The sequence below is a fragment of the Anolis sagrei genome, chromosome 5 (assembly GCF_037176765.1).
Source record: "Anolis sagrei isolate rAnoSag1 chromosome 5, rAnoSag1.mat, whole genome shotgun sequence".
NCBI classification, from domain to species: Eukaryota; Metazoa; Chordata; class Lepidosauria; order Squamata; family Dactyloidae; genus Anolis; species Anolis sagrei.
In genome coordinates this window covers 54,190,071-54,207,451 of record NC_090025.1, presented here as the reverse complement: position 1 = coordinate 54,207,451, position 17,381 = coordinate 54,190,071, and the positions used below count along the sequence as shown (strand labels likewise).

The 17,381-nt window shown below is 36.8% G+C and overlaps 1 protein-coding gene across 4 annotated transcripts in view; it reads right to left on the bottom strand.

The window, feature by feature from the left end:
• The window catches only part of RAPGEF2 (Rap guanine nucleotide exchange factor 2), a 189,099-nt gene that overhangs the window by 84,582 nt on the left and 87,136 nt on the right, over positions 1-17,381 (bottom strand). For 3 of the 4 annotated variants that reach the window (XM_060778766.2, XM_060778769.2, XM_060778768.2), the window contains exons 5-7: positions 6,504-6,579; positions 3,930-4,097; positions 1,270-1,287 (exon numbers count right to left, since the gene is read on the bottom strand). In XM_060778766.2, the coding sequence (XP_060634749.2) occupies positions 1,270-1,287; positions 3,930-4,097; positions 6,504-6,579 (262 nt within the window). The remainder of the gene's footprint in view (positions 1-1,269; positions 1,288-3,929; positions 4,098-6,503; positions 6,580-17,381) is intronic. The other variant, XM_060778767.2, reaches the window with a different exon arrangement.

Here is a 17,381-nt window from a genome sequence, read left to right as displayed (position 1 = left end):
ATAAAGCCCGAGGCTGTATTTGTCTACAGTAAGACATCTTATACTAAATAGAACATTTAATGCAAGCATATAAAACAGGGTTTGAAGATGAAAATGTAAGCCAAGCTTATGAGGGCATGTCAAGAGGACTTAAAGTTGCTACTGTAATTACCACCACAACCTAATCCATGCATATAAATAAGGTCAAAATGAGTAACAGCAACAACTTTTGTGACAGCATGGAAGGTTCACAACAGCATCAATTCAGGAAAAAGACATTATTAACAACCAATGCTGATTGCACCATTTGTTAGTAAAACTGATGAGAATGCCGAGAGAGAAAATAAGATGTTTCAGTCAAAGGAGAAAGCATTGTTAGTTAGTGCTGGGTAGATAGTGCCTGAAAAAGTTTTCTTTTTAAGTTAAAAGATTATATTATTCATTTTCTCACACGTTTATACCTACAGACCTACTAACAAGCAATAATATTTGCATTTCTCCCCTATTCTCTTCCATTCTAAGGATCCAAAGTTATAATTTGAGTGAATGTGTGTGTTAAGATAGCACTTTTTACTTGTGAAGAATCTTTTGAATGTGACACACAAGAGTTTTAAACAAGTTAAAACATCAGCACTGACAACATACCACCCCACCCCCAAATCTATAATACATTCTTAATCCATGTGTGGGTCACTGCGAGTTTACACCAGTATTAGAAATCCCAAAGTCTATGTTACATTAACCTTCATTAGTGAGTCTGAAATAAAAACCCTCTCATTTAAAATTTAAACAAGAGCAGAATTGAAGTTTTTGCAACAGAAAGTCATGCAAATGTTCACTTCTCGTCAATATTATGACTTTTTAAATACAATCTATTAACATTTTCTACAAAATGATGTTGGTGGACAGTAGAAAGTATGCTGGTAAGAAAAAAGAAAGACTTAAGAACAATAAGAACAATACTGAGGTCATAAATAATATGTGATCTGTCCAAAAAGAGTAATTTCTCTGTGTTATATATATATATATAGATGCCACATGACAACTTCTAACAACAAAATATGCCACAATGGATTTAAAACGTAAAGCTGAAATGGAGATAGCAGGGATGTCACCAAGCTCAACATTTTGGGTTTTTCACAGAACCTAAAATACGTATCAGGTTGTGGAAAAAGAAGCAGTGCAACACAAATTCAGCAACAACAAACCAGAATTAAGACATCAGTCACTTCAAGCTGGGAGAGGGGGGGATATAAAGCGTTACAGGACCATACATGTAAGTTACAATACCTGCTGTTTAGTGCATTCCTGTGAGCCAAAATGAAATGAATGCCATAGAGGGGGAAAGGAAAAGATGAATATTATCAGAGGTGCCAAAACATTTACTACTATTATGAACTGTTATTATGTAAGAAAGATTTCAAATGGACGCATGAGCTGAAAACAGTCCGCACAAACATTATCGATATTTTAATATAAAGTCCTAGTAGAATTGCTAATACCGGATAAATTGTTCTTGTTTTTAATATGGGACATCTACATTTACTACTTTGCTCTGATGTGTCATCTTTCAAACACAATCAACTAGGTATATACTATATTGACAAAAACATATCTAATACACTGGTAAAACTATTCATACTTTATTTATATTGCTGAAATGATTTGCTGCCTTTACAAGCACAACAAAAAAGGCAAGTCAAATCTCTAAACTTTCAACTTATAGCAAGCAAACATTAAAGTCAGAGCCAAAATAAGCCTCTTGAGCGTATTTCCACCATGTGTTTAGAGAGGTATCTCTTCCCACAGACTGCTTAACCTTGAGTAATTGATAGATGAGACATTAGAAATCTCTTTTGCAGTTAATAAAACTTACCAACCAAGACATATACCCCATTACTATACAATGTATCAACTTTATAAGAGCTCCTTAACATTCTATACAAGAGTAAATAAATGAAAAGCTGATTAAATTCAACATAAAATGAAACGTGAGGTTCATCAAAGCCAACTCTGAAAATTAAGCCTTCTGTCACACAAACAAAACATACCAAGTGTAGACCGTTTCTGAAGTGTACAAGCATCCAAAAGAAGCATTTGAAACTAACAAGATATACAGATATTCTTATGAGAACAGTATACACATAGCTTGTAAACAGATATCAACAAGCATGTATGTGAGTGTACACAAGGACTGTCAAGGCATCTCTTGATATTATGATGACAACACAAATTTTATAAGAGTCCCAAGACAAGAAACAGTAGATGAGCATAAATTTTGACAGAAAAAATGGTAAATCCCCAGTACTTTAGAATCAGAGAGAGCACATGAAGAATTCCAATTGCATTCATGAGATGATTTAACATGTTACTCCATCTCCCTTTTTGAAAGCCCACAAGAATAAACAGTAAGGATCAGCTCAGATAGACATTTAGGGAGGGCTGAAGTTTGCTCATTCCTAGGCTAGACCATATAGGAACTGCAAAGCAACAACCTTTAAAGAAATTCATAGCATAGGAAGGATCTTTTGATTTTCTGGATGAGCTCATTCCATACGAGCCAGTTTTCCAGCTGGTAGACAAAAAAGTGAGATGCTGGTGTTCTATCCATTTAAACAGGGGGTGGGCAACTTTGGAAGACTAGGGGGAACATTAGGCTTCCAGGAGACCTTAAAGGGCTGCTCCCACAAAAAGAAATGTCTCCCAAATGCTCTCAAACACCTCAAGGATATGGTGACAAGTTTAGATGTCTTCCTGGGCCTACAGAGGGCATTAGAAGGTTAGAAATATGGGCGGAGGGTTGGCTTAGATCTCTGGAGGGTGTAGTGGGCTGCAAATACATTGGAAATGGCCTCCACATCCCCTAGATATCAATGTTTGCATTATGGAAACAGAATGGGGGGGGGGGGGGAGAGGGGTTGTCTCATAACCCATCAACTTTGTCTGATACTGATCTAAAAGGCAATTACTAGCTCCCCCATCTTTCCAACACTACTCACAAAAGGAACATTTTTTTCAGAAGAATAAGAATATTGTCTTTCAGGAAGCATTGCAGAAGTCATTGAGTGAAAACTACTTTTGAAGGATTTTGTCTTATAGTAAAAAAAAAAAAAGTAAAGCAAACTATACTCAATGTCTATTTTTGTTATTATGGGAGTTGATACCACATTCCCTGCTGACTATGTGTTTACATAAAACATCACTTCATTTAGGTACCAGAAGACTATTCAAATAAATGATAGTATGAAATCCTGTACTGCACAAGTTCCTGAAACATTTAGCTGATGCTGAGAATTAGGAGATTACTATCTTTTGAAAATAGCAACACTCTTTAGTAATTTGACACGACAATAATGATCTGTGAAGACTTTTGCCTTCAGTTCAAGAATGCAGAATAGTGAACATTTGAAGGTGAAGACAATGCAGACATAATGCTCTCTCAGATGATAAAGCCATGGTTCCAGTTTGTTTTGATACAATATTATCTTAACCATATTAGTGGAAGGGACACACTCTGGTCTTTTTCTCATACCAAGAAAAAATGGAACAGTGGCATGAGCAGATAACAATACACAACAGGCCTTTTCTTGTCTTTCCTTCTTTCAGTAAGTATATGCAGAAATTAATATTTTAGTCATGGAGTTACTTGTGTGATATAAAACTGAAACAAGTAATATGGTATGGAGATTAAACAAGAATCCAGTGTTTTAAGATTACATTTTGAATCTGCCTTTTTGTAAATATTTTTACACTTTTCCCAATACAGGCATTATACTGTTTCCTGTCGGCTTATCCACTATGCGCAAAAAATATTAAATCTGAAGGCAAATCATGGTCAAATACACCTTTTACATAAATTTGGGCAATTTTACACAAGTTACCAGAGAAAGTGTGATTTGTTTCATATGATAATCTAATGATAAACTGTGCCAATAATGTGGATAACTTACCGTATGATAACCTCTAGGTAAAGGTGGTTTTCCTACTGGATAAGCATCAACAGTATCAATAATAGTTTGCCTTTCCCCTTTTTGATTGATTTTCCTAAATCTTCTTCTAGACTGTCTATGAGATGCTTGTCGTTGAAAATATTCTTCATTTTCATCCATATAATCCACCTAATAAAATGACAAATATTGTAAATTAAGTAAAAATATTATGTAAACATTCATATGCAGGTTTCTTCTCTACTGCAGTTAGTGATTAGCTATATAGATATTCATTTTCATTTGAGATATAATGGATGAAATATCTGGGTTACTGTAAGTTTTCCGGACCGTATGACCATGTTCCAGAAGCATACTCCCTGTTTCTGGAACATAGCCATACAGCCTGGAAAAATCACAGCAACCCAGTGATTCTGGCCATGAAAGCCTTTGACAACACAAGATGAAATATCACCTTATTTGGCATCAGAATCAATAAGAGGTCAGACAAACAATATTTATAGTGCAAACTATCATGGTGACAGTTGCCCATTTTTCCCTTAATTTTTTTCTTAATTTCCCATAGAATACTAGTTTCTCAAAAGAAAAGGGAATATTTAAGGAAGTGAATATGAAGTCTTCCTGTGATTTCGATATACCATTATTGAAATTCTCATTCCATCCTATAACAGCTAGTTCATATAAGAAGGCAGAAAACTTTTTTTTCCTGAAGCAAAACGATTTCAAAAAACATTGGAAGAAATGTCGTACAATGATAGATTGCATCATAATACCAAACCCCCATTCACCCCACATCAATCTTATGACAGATAAGTAACGAAAGCAGGTCCGTATTTAGCACTTAGCTGCCATTTCTATTCTGGAGAAATAAGGGCTTTGCATTATCCGTTAGTAAGATAATAATGCATTGCTCTAGGTGATGAGATAACATCTTAACATTTATTCTGTAGTAGAATCTATGCCTGTCCTAAATGCCACTAAAATTATTGTGAGATGAAGAATTAGCTCTTATGGTAAGTCATGATATCCCATGCTAAGGATAAGGAGGGGAAAGTATCCCTTAATCCATATGGCGATTTTTCCTATTAACATAGGAAAAGAGAAAACTGATAACTAAAATAAGACGTTTTAAATATATTTTTATTTTTCTCTTTTGTGCTAACATGAACTTTTATTTCTAAAATGTCTTTTTGAGAAACACAACAGGCACAACATTATTAATTATGTATTATGATTCTGGCAATGCTCGAGGTGAAAGAATTAAGATACATGTTACTATAAAGCTGTGGGATAGTCAGAACAAATCAATTATGTCTGGGTGAAAAGTGGAGTGGCATCCCATCTTATCCCATGGTGAGCACTAAAGACTAAGTGGAATATGCTTAAATTCTCTGAAATAATGGGGCTTAAGCAAGCCTAGGGATGTTGGATTTAGGCAGAAGATTAGGACAAAAAGATAATTTCATTATTTGTTAACTGTTTTATTAATTATGAAGCGGTATATGAGAAAGCTTCACAGCACACTATTGAATGTATTCATTTTTATATGCACTGAAACATATATTCAGAATCTATCTCAATTAGAATATGTGAAATCTAAAGACTATTCCTGAATTACTTTCATAATGTACTCAATTAACACATGTAGATAAGCATTTCAAATACTGGAGTCTAATATGTTTAAAGTATAATCAGATAACTTTAACATACCAGAACTGTCTCAATGAAGAATTGAATCACGTCTGTGCTATATTTACATTTTGTTCAAGCAAATGTAGTTTTTCCTTGTATGCTGACTTACTGAAATATCATTCATAGTCTGTAAACATACTGTTTTGCAGTCTTAGATAAATTATTCTATAGAAAGGCTCAAAAAGAATGTGTCTTGCATTTCCATTTCGTGTAACCAAAATGTGGTGCAAAGGGGAAAAAATCTCTAAGGGAATAAGAATAAGTCGAGGTGGGTCAGTTGCCCAAAATAGGAAGGAGGTCTGCCAAATGTTGGGGATATTATCATCTTCTGCAGTGGTTCCCTGCAGTCCAACTGTACATTATTTGAGAAGGGTTTTCAATTCTCCAGAGAGCTTTTCCACAGAAAGATGGACCTGGCAAACATTCTTCCTATAAATTGTCCTAATGTACTAAACCCCGATGGCACAATGGGTTAAACCTTTGTGCCGGCAGGACTGCTGAACGACAATGGGTGGTTCAAATTTGGGGAACAGGGTGAGCTCCCATCCCAGTTCTAGTTTCCCATGTGGGGACATGAGAAAAGCCTCTCACAGGATGGTAAAACATCAAACATCCAGGAGTCCCCTGGGCAACGTCCTTGCAGACGGCCAATTCTCTCACACCAGTAGCGACTTGAAGTTTCTCAAGACACTCCTGACACGAAAAACCCAAACTTAGGAATCCAAGCAACTAATTGTTTTTTTTAATTGTACGCATACTTTATAAAACACCAGTATTTTAATGTTTATTTGAAATAACCTGAAGAAATTATGAAGTTGTAAAATGCTCAAATGTACATTTCTGTATTTCTTGATACTGCCATTAATATACTGCCTTCATGCTTACCACAATCATCTCAGATGGCTCTAGAACAATGCATTCACACCCACGCCGGAAGCTTCCTGCAGAACGTTTGCCAAAACTGAAGGAAAGAAAAAAAGATTTATTAAGACAGTCCTCCAACTAATTCATGCTATATTTATATATTTTCTTCTAAGCTGATACTGGGAAAGACGAGTAGCATATTGATGTACATTTGATTTAGAGAATGTGGGTGAATATTTGAAATTTATTTTTTATAATTGACCCACAGTTTTATTCATTCCTAATAACTTCATGTTACAAACTAGCACCACTTTTGTTAAGAAAAACACTCTAAATGCTAGTGAGTCTGGCAAAGGTAGACCTTTGATATTAGCCTTGGTGCCTAGAATGTATTTGAGCTACAGGAAGGGATAAACATATTAAATTTTAACAGCAGGCTGCAATGAAATTCACAGCAAACTACTTTGGGGAAATAAAGGTATCTTCAACATAAGATTACATGCCTTCCCATTTATTTAATAGGCATGAAAAGCAGAATCCCACACTCTAAAACCTAGATGTAGATGCTTTGGGCTCCATCTTTCGTCCCCTTCACCAAAACTCTAGCAAAAATGTAAATCAGTGAAAATACATTATGGTAGTACATTAATATAATATGTATCTACTATAAACATGGAGTGAGAGAGACTACAGAGATGCTAAACATTAAAATTATCCCACTGCATAACAACAAAAAAAGCCAAACAAACACATGTACACCCAACTGCCCAAATCTTCAGATGTTCCACCAAGATGGATATGAAATTAAATCTATAGACTGTAGGGACCTTGGAGTTATAGTTTGTTGGGGCTCTGGCACTCTTTCGTAGAGAAAGCAAATTACCTTGTCAAACTACAACTTCTAGGCTTCCATAGCATTTAATCATGGATTTTCAAGTGTTGTCAAATTAAAATAAGTTCAAAAGTGTATATGCACCCTCACTCTGCAGGCTAGGCAAATCACACTACATATGTATCTAAGACAGGAGTGGGCAAAGTGCAGCCTGCTGACCAGATGTAGACTCCAGGACTGCTGAAATTTGTTAAAATGCCACAAATGCTTCTGGGGCCAAAGAGGCATTTTTCTCATTTTTTTCAGGTGATCGCAAACCATTTCATACCCAGGAGAAGCTGTTTTTGTAGTATGATAAACTTAAAATCAAATGCCAATTTTAATAGCGATTATGTCAGACATGCCTTGTTAAGAATATAAAACCAATACAAAATGAAAGTAGATTCTAGATTGTCTCTATGGCAGTGGTTCTCAAACTGGGGTCCTCTGATGTTTTTGGCCTTCAACACCCAGAAATCCTAACAATTGGTAAACTGGCTGGTATTTCTGGGAGTTGTAGGCCAAAAACATCTGAGGACCCCAGGTTGAGAACCACTGCTTTATGGCTATTGCCACATGAAGAATTATTTCAAAAAGAAATCAAGCTTTAAAATAGATGGATAACTCAAAATGACATGTTAGTGACAGGATGAAAACAAATCATGACACTGGATTCCAAAGATGTATACTACATTGGTAAGAAAATTGGGTATTGTTCCATTATCTAGGCGGAGGCCACAAGGGGGAGCTAGACGGAGAAGGGTAGTCCATTTTAGGGGGGGAGGGGGGTAACCAACACCATATTTGTTGGGGCTATTAGAATTTTTTTTATTTATCGTATCAGGAGCAAACCAAAGGTACAGTTGTAATGTATTTAAAAACACAACATTTTAAAACTTGGCATTATATTAAATGTCCTTTGACCAGTAGTTGGCCACTTGGAGTGCCTCTGGTGATGCTATAAGAAGGTCCTCCATTGTGGATGTGGCAGGGCTCAGACTGCATTTTAATAGGTGGTCTATGGTTTGCTCTTCTCCACAATTGCATGTTGTGGACTCCACTTTGTGGCCGCATTTCTTAAGGTTGGCTCTGCATCTCATGGTGCCAGAGCGCATTCTGTTCAGTACCTTCCAAGTCATCCAGTCTTCTGTGTGACTATTAGATGGTTAGTCTAAATTCCTGTGAGCTACTTTTAGTTCATGTACTGGAGAAAGGGTGGAATATAACTGAATTGAATTTGTGTTGTGTGACAGGAGCAACTTGAGAAACTGCAAGTTGCTTCTGGTGTGAGAGAATTGGCTGTCTGCAAGGACATTGTTCAAGGGATGCCTGGATGTTTTACCATCCTGAATGAGGATTCTCTCATGTCCCCGCATGAGAAGCTGGAGCTGACAGGCAGGAGTTCACCCCGCTCCCTGTATTCGAACCACCAACATTTCAGTCAGCAGTTCTATTGACACAAGGTTTTAACCCACTGCACTACCACGGGGCTTCTAATGAATGAAAAGGATGAAAAGCAGGTGATGATAACAATGATGGTGGTGGTAGTATTTACCCACTGGTGCAGACAGGGGTACAGACAACAAAACAAACACCATGGGGGTGTTAACTTTTCCCTATGCTATCCAAAGCTAAAACATACATATTTTTGGCTGGAGTTACACTTTAAAAAGTACCTGTTCTGACTAACATACAAATTCAACTTCAGGACAAACCTTGGAAGTATAGGCAGTCACAATTTGCTTTAAGAAGTCCTTACTATAAAGAGTGCCCTACATTTCCACAAGCAGTGAAAAACACATGCTTCGTTTTCGTTGAGCAAAGAGGCACACACAATGGTGCCATTGTATTTGATTTAGTGATATATAATTTAGTAGAATCTATTTAAGCTAAGCAGTTCCAATGAAAGAGAGAGGAAAGCTGATGATCCCACGTTAGTTTCACAGAGGGCTGTAATGAAATTCTGGTGCCTCCTCTATTCTGGTTATTTTCAATATGACTCAGCCCCCTACTCTATGTCCCATTTCAAAGATCATTTATCGCCAACTAGTTGAATAGCATCATTATCCCCCATTTACATTCTAAGGATAATCACAAATTATCCTTGACGATTAAAAGATAGTCAGTTTAACAGAAGGTCAGTAAGCAGCTGTAACACCGTCCCCCTCCCAAAAGAAAATAAATCAGGCACATTTTTCCCTTCCTCCTACTAGAAAATAAATAATGCTTCATAAAAAAGCCAAGATGTTCCTTACTCTTCAAAAATCTGGAAAAAGCTCAATAAATTATCAAACCAAACTATACTCCTTAATAATTCCACAGCCTGTTCAGCCCCCAATGCAAACCCATGTTGTATCATTTTTGGAACCCAGAGTTTTTCTTTCACCTTGCTATCCCTCTGTTCATTTCCCAGACCATCACCTAAGGGGAAGGAAACACATTTTAAAGGAATAGGAAAGGACTCTAGTCATTTAGTCCTAATTTGCGACTAACAACTAATCACCACTGACAATTAGCCAAAGATCAACTTACAAAGAATGGTCACCAATCAGCTGAGATGCCACAGACCAAATGCACCACACAGCCATATCATTTTTCCCATTCCCCTAGAGATCACATTACCAATAGCATGAGCGATCATGAGATCAGTCACATGATCCAAATAAGCCACTTGTGTACTACAAGGAGTAAGGACGCAGCCTTTGCATGAAACAAATCTGCTGTGCCAATGCTTATTCTGGTTAGTTAGCCCTCAAATCAGTGTTAGAGCATGAAATGTTCTCTTGTCCCATTCCGACCTTTATGACTAGATCCTGTTTTAGCTTACCAACTATGGAACATGTTTGATTACAAATTCTCATGGAGTCTGCTGTCTGAGTAAGAAGCAGACTGAGACCAATGTTATGAAACCATGCCAGGGTCTGTTAACTAGAACAAACGGTCCTTTATAATGAGAACTGAACATTTTTCTTAGAACAAGCGAGTCATAGGACCAATTAGAGTTACTGATTAAAATTATGCTCAAAATCCAATTGCTAGTCCCAACCTGAGCAGACTCACTGAATCAATAGGATTTACACATGTATTGATTTACTGTTCTTTAACAGGTTTAGCCCTGTATTTAACCACTGGTAAATTACACAACAGTTTATATTTGATCCAAATTTTTGTTTTAGCAATTTCACAGCCTAAACTGAAGGAGGCTAAACATTTTTTCAATTATTTATTGCATTTTAGATAGAGTGACCAATTGATTGAATACCCTTTCTCCCTGTGCTGAAGGTAGCTCCCAAGATTAGGAATATATATATATATATAGCTGAAATGAAACTATTAAATAATTTACCTTATTAAAACAGCATTGAATTGAAAACAGTTTAGAAGCATAACTAAGCAAACTAACTAATGAAAAAAAAGGCAATTCCAGCAAAACCAATCAGAGGAGCTTGCCCCTACTCCAAATATGCCTGTGATGGTGGTAGGACAGAAAGAAGGCTCTCTCCCAAAGATCTTATAGCTTGGATTGCCTTGTATAAGAAGGTATGTTTCTTCTCATACCCTGCAAGTAGTTATCAAAAAAGCCCTTTCCAATGTCTCTAGAAAATATGCTGTTGTGTTTATGCTAGGGTAGAATTATTAGCTGGTAGCTGGCATGATAAGGTTGGCCGGAAATATAGTGGGCAATAGGCAGACCAAGAATGCCATGCCGACAATAGGGATAACCTAATTTTACAGTCTCTCGCCTATATGCTGGCTAACCCGCTGAATCTATGAGAAATTAGGAAGTCAGCATTTAGAGAAGTATTTCAGAGGTATTCATACAACTACGCTTTTACTTTTCCAAGTTTTGTAATCTTACAACCTAGAACTGAAATTGATTAAGTTAGCATTTATGCCACTTGTATTCTAATGGTACAAACTATTTTTACTATAGTACAAAAGTAAAAATACTGCTCACATAGTATTAGCCTCACGAGTCAAAAACCTAGTACAAACATTTCAGGCAGCAAGTGTTTTTGAATGTGTTTTTATTAGTTGTACATATATGGATCGTGCCCACTTGTTTTAGCTATATTGCTCCATGTTGGATAAAAACCATTTATGAAGAACCACTTTCAAGTTTCAGTCAGACTGATGTCTAACTGAACAGTTCTATGAAGCAAAGTTTTTGTTTTTCAAAACCTCCAGGGTCAATGTCTCCTTGGAGACGAACCTAATCCCAGTCCCAGGTCCACAGCAGACTGAAACAGTCTTTCTTCTAGAATTGCCCTCTTTCAGTCCCACCTTACCATTACAAGTTTCCAATTATCTCCACAACAAGATGCAGCCTACATGTTTTGCCATTAAGGGTGATGTTTTCAAGGGAAAGTATGCTGGTGGCTTTATGTTCCATGTATTTATTTATTTGCCCTATTTATACCTTGCCTTTCTCAACCCTGAAGGGGACTCAAGGCGGCTTACATATAGGCAATTATTAAATGCCTTAAAACACATACAATTCCAATAAAATTAAATTAATACATATTAAGCATTTAAAGTTTTGTGGAAAGGTTAAAAAACTGAGTTTTGGTCTAATCAGAACTTGAGAACATTTGTCCATCTCTTTGCTTGGTCTCCCCACATATCTTTTTGCAAGTTACAAACATGCATTTCTGCTGCCCTGGAGACTAGGACGCGGAACAATGGCTTCAAGCTACAAGAAAGGAGATTATATCTGAACATTAGGAAGAACTTCCTGACTGTGAGAGCTGTTCAGCAGTGGAACTCTCTGCCCCAGAGGCTTTTTGGAGGCTTTTAAACAGAGGCTGGATGGCCATCTGTCGGGGGTGCTTTGAATGCAATTTTCCTGCTTCTTGGCAGGGGGATGGACTGGATGGCCCATGAGGTCTCCTCCAACTCTATGATTCTATGATTCTATGTGGATTTATTTTAGCAATGATCTTCTTCTGGCAACTCTTCTATAAAGTCCAGATTGTAGAATATCCAGGTGATAGTGCTCCCAAAGACAGTTTCTCCCGTCTCAGATGCAGTCTTCTTCACATCTACCACTGGTCTCTTGGTTATTTCTCCCTATATTCTTATTTTTATTATAATATGTTTAATGTTGACTAGTGTATCTGGTGTAACTTTCTCCCTGACTTGTTTCAATAACTCCTTGGTGTTCAATATGCTGCTTGCTTAAATGTGGTCCTCAACAAGTTATTGAGAAACAGGTGTGTCTCCTCTGAGATCAACAGAAACTGCACACAAGTGGACCCCATTCACTAGTCAGGTACTTTCAAGATATAGTGCGTTGTGGCAGAGCTTATTTACCATAGCAGAGGTGGCGAATTCAAAGCAACCAATAAATGTCATTTTTGTTTACTTAACATTTGTGCTAGATATCTGCCAGGATTAGGCAAATTACTTAGTCCTCTATTTTTCAATCTTGTGCCTTACATATGAAATTTAATTGAAACTTAAGGACCGAGTAAAATTGTTCTTTGAGCTAGTTAGAACACGTTGTTAAGCTAACATCCTATCCTTATATAAATGAATCTGCATATCTTCATTGTAATACTATTCTGTTCCTCATCTCTTATTACACCATTTTGTTCTGCATGAATACTGTGTGGATTCAACAATAAGGATTAAAAGGGATTCAAGACAAAGCTTACTTCACCATAGGCTCATATGACTAACCATTCTGTATTTTAGGATTGTCCATTTAAAAAAAATGCTTACAACTGACAAAGAATCAAAGCCTCACCAATTTGTGAGGGGGAAAAAGTACTGACACTGTGTAATTAATTTTACAACAATATTCACTTGTGAAAAACGCACCATATGGTACTATAAAAAACCAAAAGTTCCCAAGGGAACAAATTTAGTTGTTATGTATATAAAAATTACCCTCTAGTTACACAATTTCCAAAGCTGATTTTAAAACTAAGTCATTACTAAGTTCTATTTTATCATTTAAGGCTGCACTTCTATAAACAAATCCAAAGGATACATTCCACTGAATACAATGGGTCTTATATCTGAATAGACATGTACCAAACAGCAACATAAGTTGAGTCATTACTTTCACAGTATAGAGTATGATTATTTTAATATGATATGACTTTGTTTGCCATAATACCAGTTCATATCAAGTTCAAAATGTTAACTATATTTACAAAGACACACATTTTACAAGTACTCTAATAACTAGAGATAGTAGCAAAACATAGATATTCTCTTCTCAGTCTTACCAAAGGAACCATCTGAATGGAACACGAACAATGCTTCTGGCTGCATCTCTTTTTAGCATGATGTCACAAAGATAGTCTTTAAAATGGTTCAGCATATTCCTTAGAAAGGACTAAATGCAAAGAAAGCACTAAACACATCTGATTTGAGTCCAGAAAATGTATGCAGCCAGTACTTTTCACATGCATATTGGAAACAGTCAGCATAAGAGCAGCTTACGATAGAAAATCTGTGTTTGTTGTCTCCAAGCCAAACAAGCCATAACAATAATTCTTGAATGCTCTGTTATTTAGAGTCATTGAAAAGAGAAGATACAGTTACTGCATATGGTGCAAACACACATATGAGCAAACTTGTAGGCAAAAGAAAAAATGGTCTAACTTTCCTATGCTACTGGGAGGGACTGACTATGTCACAGAGAGTAAGAGAAGTTTCCTCATCAGTGCCCTATTCACAAACATACAAATTGTCTGGGATGCTGTAATACACACAAGCAAGTAATTCAAAGCCTCCAAACAAAAAGTTACAGTATCTAAGCATGAAGGCTTCTGCCAGTATTCATTATTACTCCCTTGCTCTTGCCAGGCCCCTACATTCCTAATTTTCACTTCAGTCCAACTTCCCAGTGGAATGTTATTCATCACAAGCCACATAATCCTGTGTTAATTCCCTGGCATTCTAGAAGTTAGAATAAATACTGAGGTCGGTGTTTTATGTGATGCTTTTTTAGAATTTAGAAACTTGTATGGAGGTCAAAGTAATTTACGCATCTGCAAAATATAAATATTACAAATTTAGGAGTGAGAATGAGCACTAACTTATACATACATGCTTTCCCAAATAATCATAAACCTAAATAAATAACCACACCCCCCAAATTTTAAGCAAGAAATTTACACTAGTTATAACCTGATTGCAAAAGCTTTGCACCCTAAAAATAAAAGAATGGCGTGCTCCTGCTGGTGACATCAGCCTAGCAAGATGAATTAAAGTGGTACATAGCAGAACATTTGCACAATTCCAAACTGGTAATTCAAAACGATGTGGCTTACCATAATACGCCATCTATCTCACTTTGTCTCAGCACACTATAATTCTGTTAAGGATTTTACATGAACCACACTGCATATTTTTTGAGATCTTAGTATGATCTGCAGACCCTGTGCAGATCCCACCCCTCAATGAACACTGAATTTAAGTGTTCTCCACTATGTCTAGTGCTGTCCGCCTTATCAGCTGCTTTATGCCTAGAAAGCCCCCTTTCAATAAGATGTGACATGGTAAAATAATGCAAAACAGCTCCCCACAAACTCTGGTAGGTGTTTAGGGCACTGTGGTGTTTTCATTTTTAGATGAATGTGGGAACATTCCATGATGCTCCAAGGTTAACTTGGGGGGGGGGGGGGGAGATAATATAGTTCCCTAGTCCCACCTCTGCTCTATACTTATTAATCCTATCACAGTGAGGGCATGCTTCCTACAATTTACATCTTCTTGTCACAAGAGTTCAGTTTCATTTTCAGATCCATCTTGCCATAACTCACCCTCTAGAAACAGAGAATTCCAATGGAGAAGGCAAAATGCCAATAATCTGCATCTCCTGATAGTAGTGGTCTTTCCAAGTCTCAGGAGCCAGAGGATGGCGCAGAAGAAGGTCTTACTTGCCAGCAGGAGGCTACAGGTGCTGAAGATCACCATTAACAGAGTAACCAAAGTGCACAAAGATATTGCACTACTCCCACTGGTTATTTGGTAGGAGACTGTGACATATTTAGGCACCTCTGTCTGTAGACAGCTGACTATAAATAGTCACTACCAAGCAGTTTTGTTGCTTTCAAACCTTCTTAGCAACTAGCAGAATTTTTTGATGCTGCTGTTTTCTGGGCCTTGGTACTGGCTATGATTTATGACTCTGCATCTCCACCACCATATAGGCACTATTTATCTTACTCACCAACGTTTATTTGGATGACTGATTGAATAACTTCCAGACTGAGTGAATACAACTTGGCAAAACTGACCAGGTTAGTGCCACAGGTTTATGTCCTGGGCCCAGTTCTATTCAACATCTTTATCAATGATTTCGAAGACAGAATAGAAGGCATGCTTATCAAATTTGCAGATGACATCAAATTGAGAGATAACTAATACTCCCGAGGACAGGATCGGAATCCAAAATGACCTTAACAAATTAGAGAGCTGGGCCAAAACTAACAAACTGAATTCTACCAGGAAAAATGTATGGTACTACAGTTTCGCAACAAAAATGAAATGTATTCAGGTGACACCTGGCTTTCAAAAAGCATGTAAGGATCTAGTAGTGTTAGTAAACCACAAGCTGAACATGAGTCAACAGTGTAATGCAGCTGCTAAAAAAGCCAATGCATTTCTAGACCTAATCAATAGGAATATAGTGTCGAGATCATGAGAAGTCATAGTCCCACTCTATTCTGCTTTGATCAGACCTCATCTAGAATACTGTGTCCATTTCTGGGAACCACAATTCAAGAAGTATATTGAGAAGCTGGAACATGTCTATACAAGGGTGACCAAAAAATAATCAAAGGTTTAGAAATTAAGCCCTATAAGGAACAGCTTAAGGAGCTGGCTATGTTTAGCTTGGAGAAAAGACGACTGAGAGGGCACATGATAGCCATGCTTAAATATCTGAAAATATGATGCATTGAGAAGGGGGCAAGCTTGTTTTCTGATGCTATGGATACTAGGACATGGAGAAATGGATTCTAATTGCAAGAAAGGAAATTCCATCTAAACATTAGGAAGACCTTCCTGATGGTAAGAGTTGTTTGGCAATGGAATGTGCTTCCTTGCAGTTTGGTGGAGTCTGCTTCTTTAGAGGTTTTTAAGCAGAGGCTGGATGGTCATTTGTTGGGGGTGCTTTCATTGTGTTTTCCTGCATGGCAGGAGGTTGGACAGAATGGGCCCTTGTAGTCTATTCCAACTCTGATTCTATGAAAAGTGCTAAATAGCCACTTTTTCAGATATTTGCTAAAACTTTCATTAATTAATACATATGAAGGAATGAAGGGTTCCTTGCATCAATATGGCAAGTCAAATTCCACAGTCTCCAATTCAACAAGACAGTTAATTAATAACCCATATTTTAGCTCTAATTATATGTGTGACAAGATTCAAATTCATGGATGAAGAGAACCCAAGATATAAAATCATTGTACCATGAGGTGCAGGATATATAACAAGCTAATATTTTCAAACACCTTGGCCAAGCCCCATACCCTTGACTGGAAAGAAATATCATAGAAGAGTATGCTTTTCTTTCTTGTATATAGAAGCAAATAAATATACAGAGGGTGTAGTGATATGAAATCTCCTGTGTAAAATGTCTTTGAATTAAATCAGGGTATTGCTTTAAAACCCTGATCATTAGGAAAGTTTATTTTGTTTCAGGTTGGAACATGTGCCCCATATCATCACCATCACCATGTAGACATTATTGGCAAGTTTTCCTATTCACCCAAGGTTTGCATCAGCAGATTGTACTATTCTTATTTTATATTGCTGAGTTGTATAAAGTAGTAGTAACAAAACATAGTTAGAATGAGGGCCCTCTTAACTGCATTTTAGCTTTATTGCTAATTGTATCTTATCATTTTTAAAGTTATAGTTGACAGTTGAAATGAAACTATGATTTATAAACAAATATATACCTGACAGATTATTAAAATGTTCAATCAGTAACCTCTTCAGTATCTCACTGTTGGACCAATTGCCATATGGATTTGTGGGAGTGTGTTCTTGGTTGAAGAACCCAA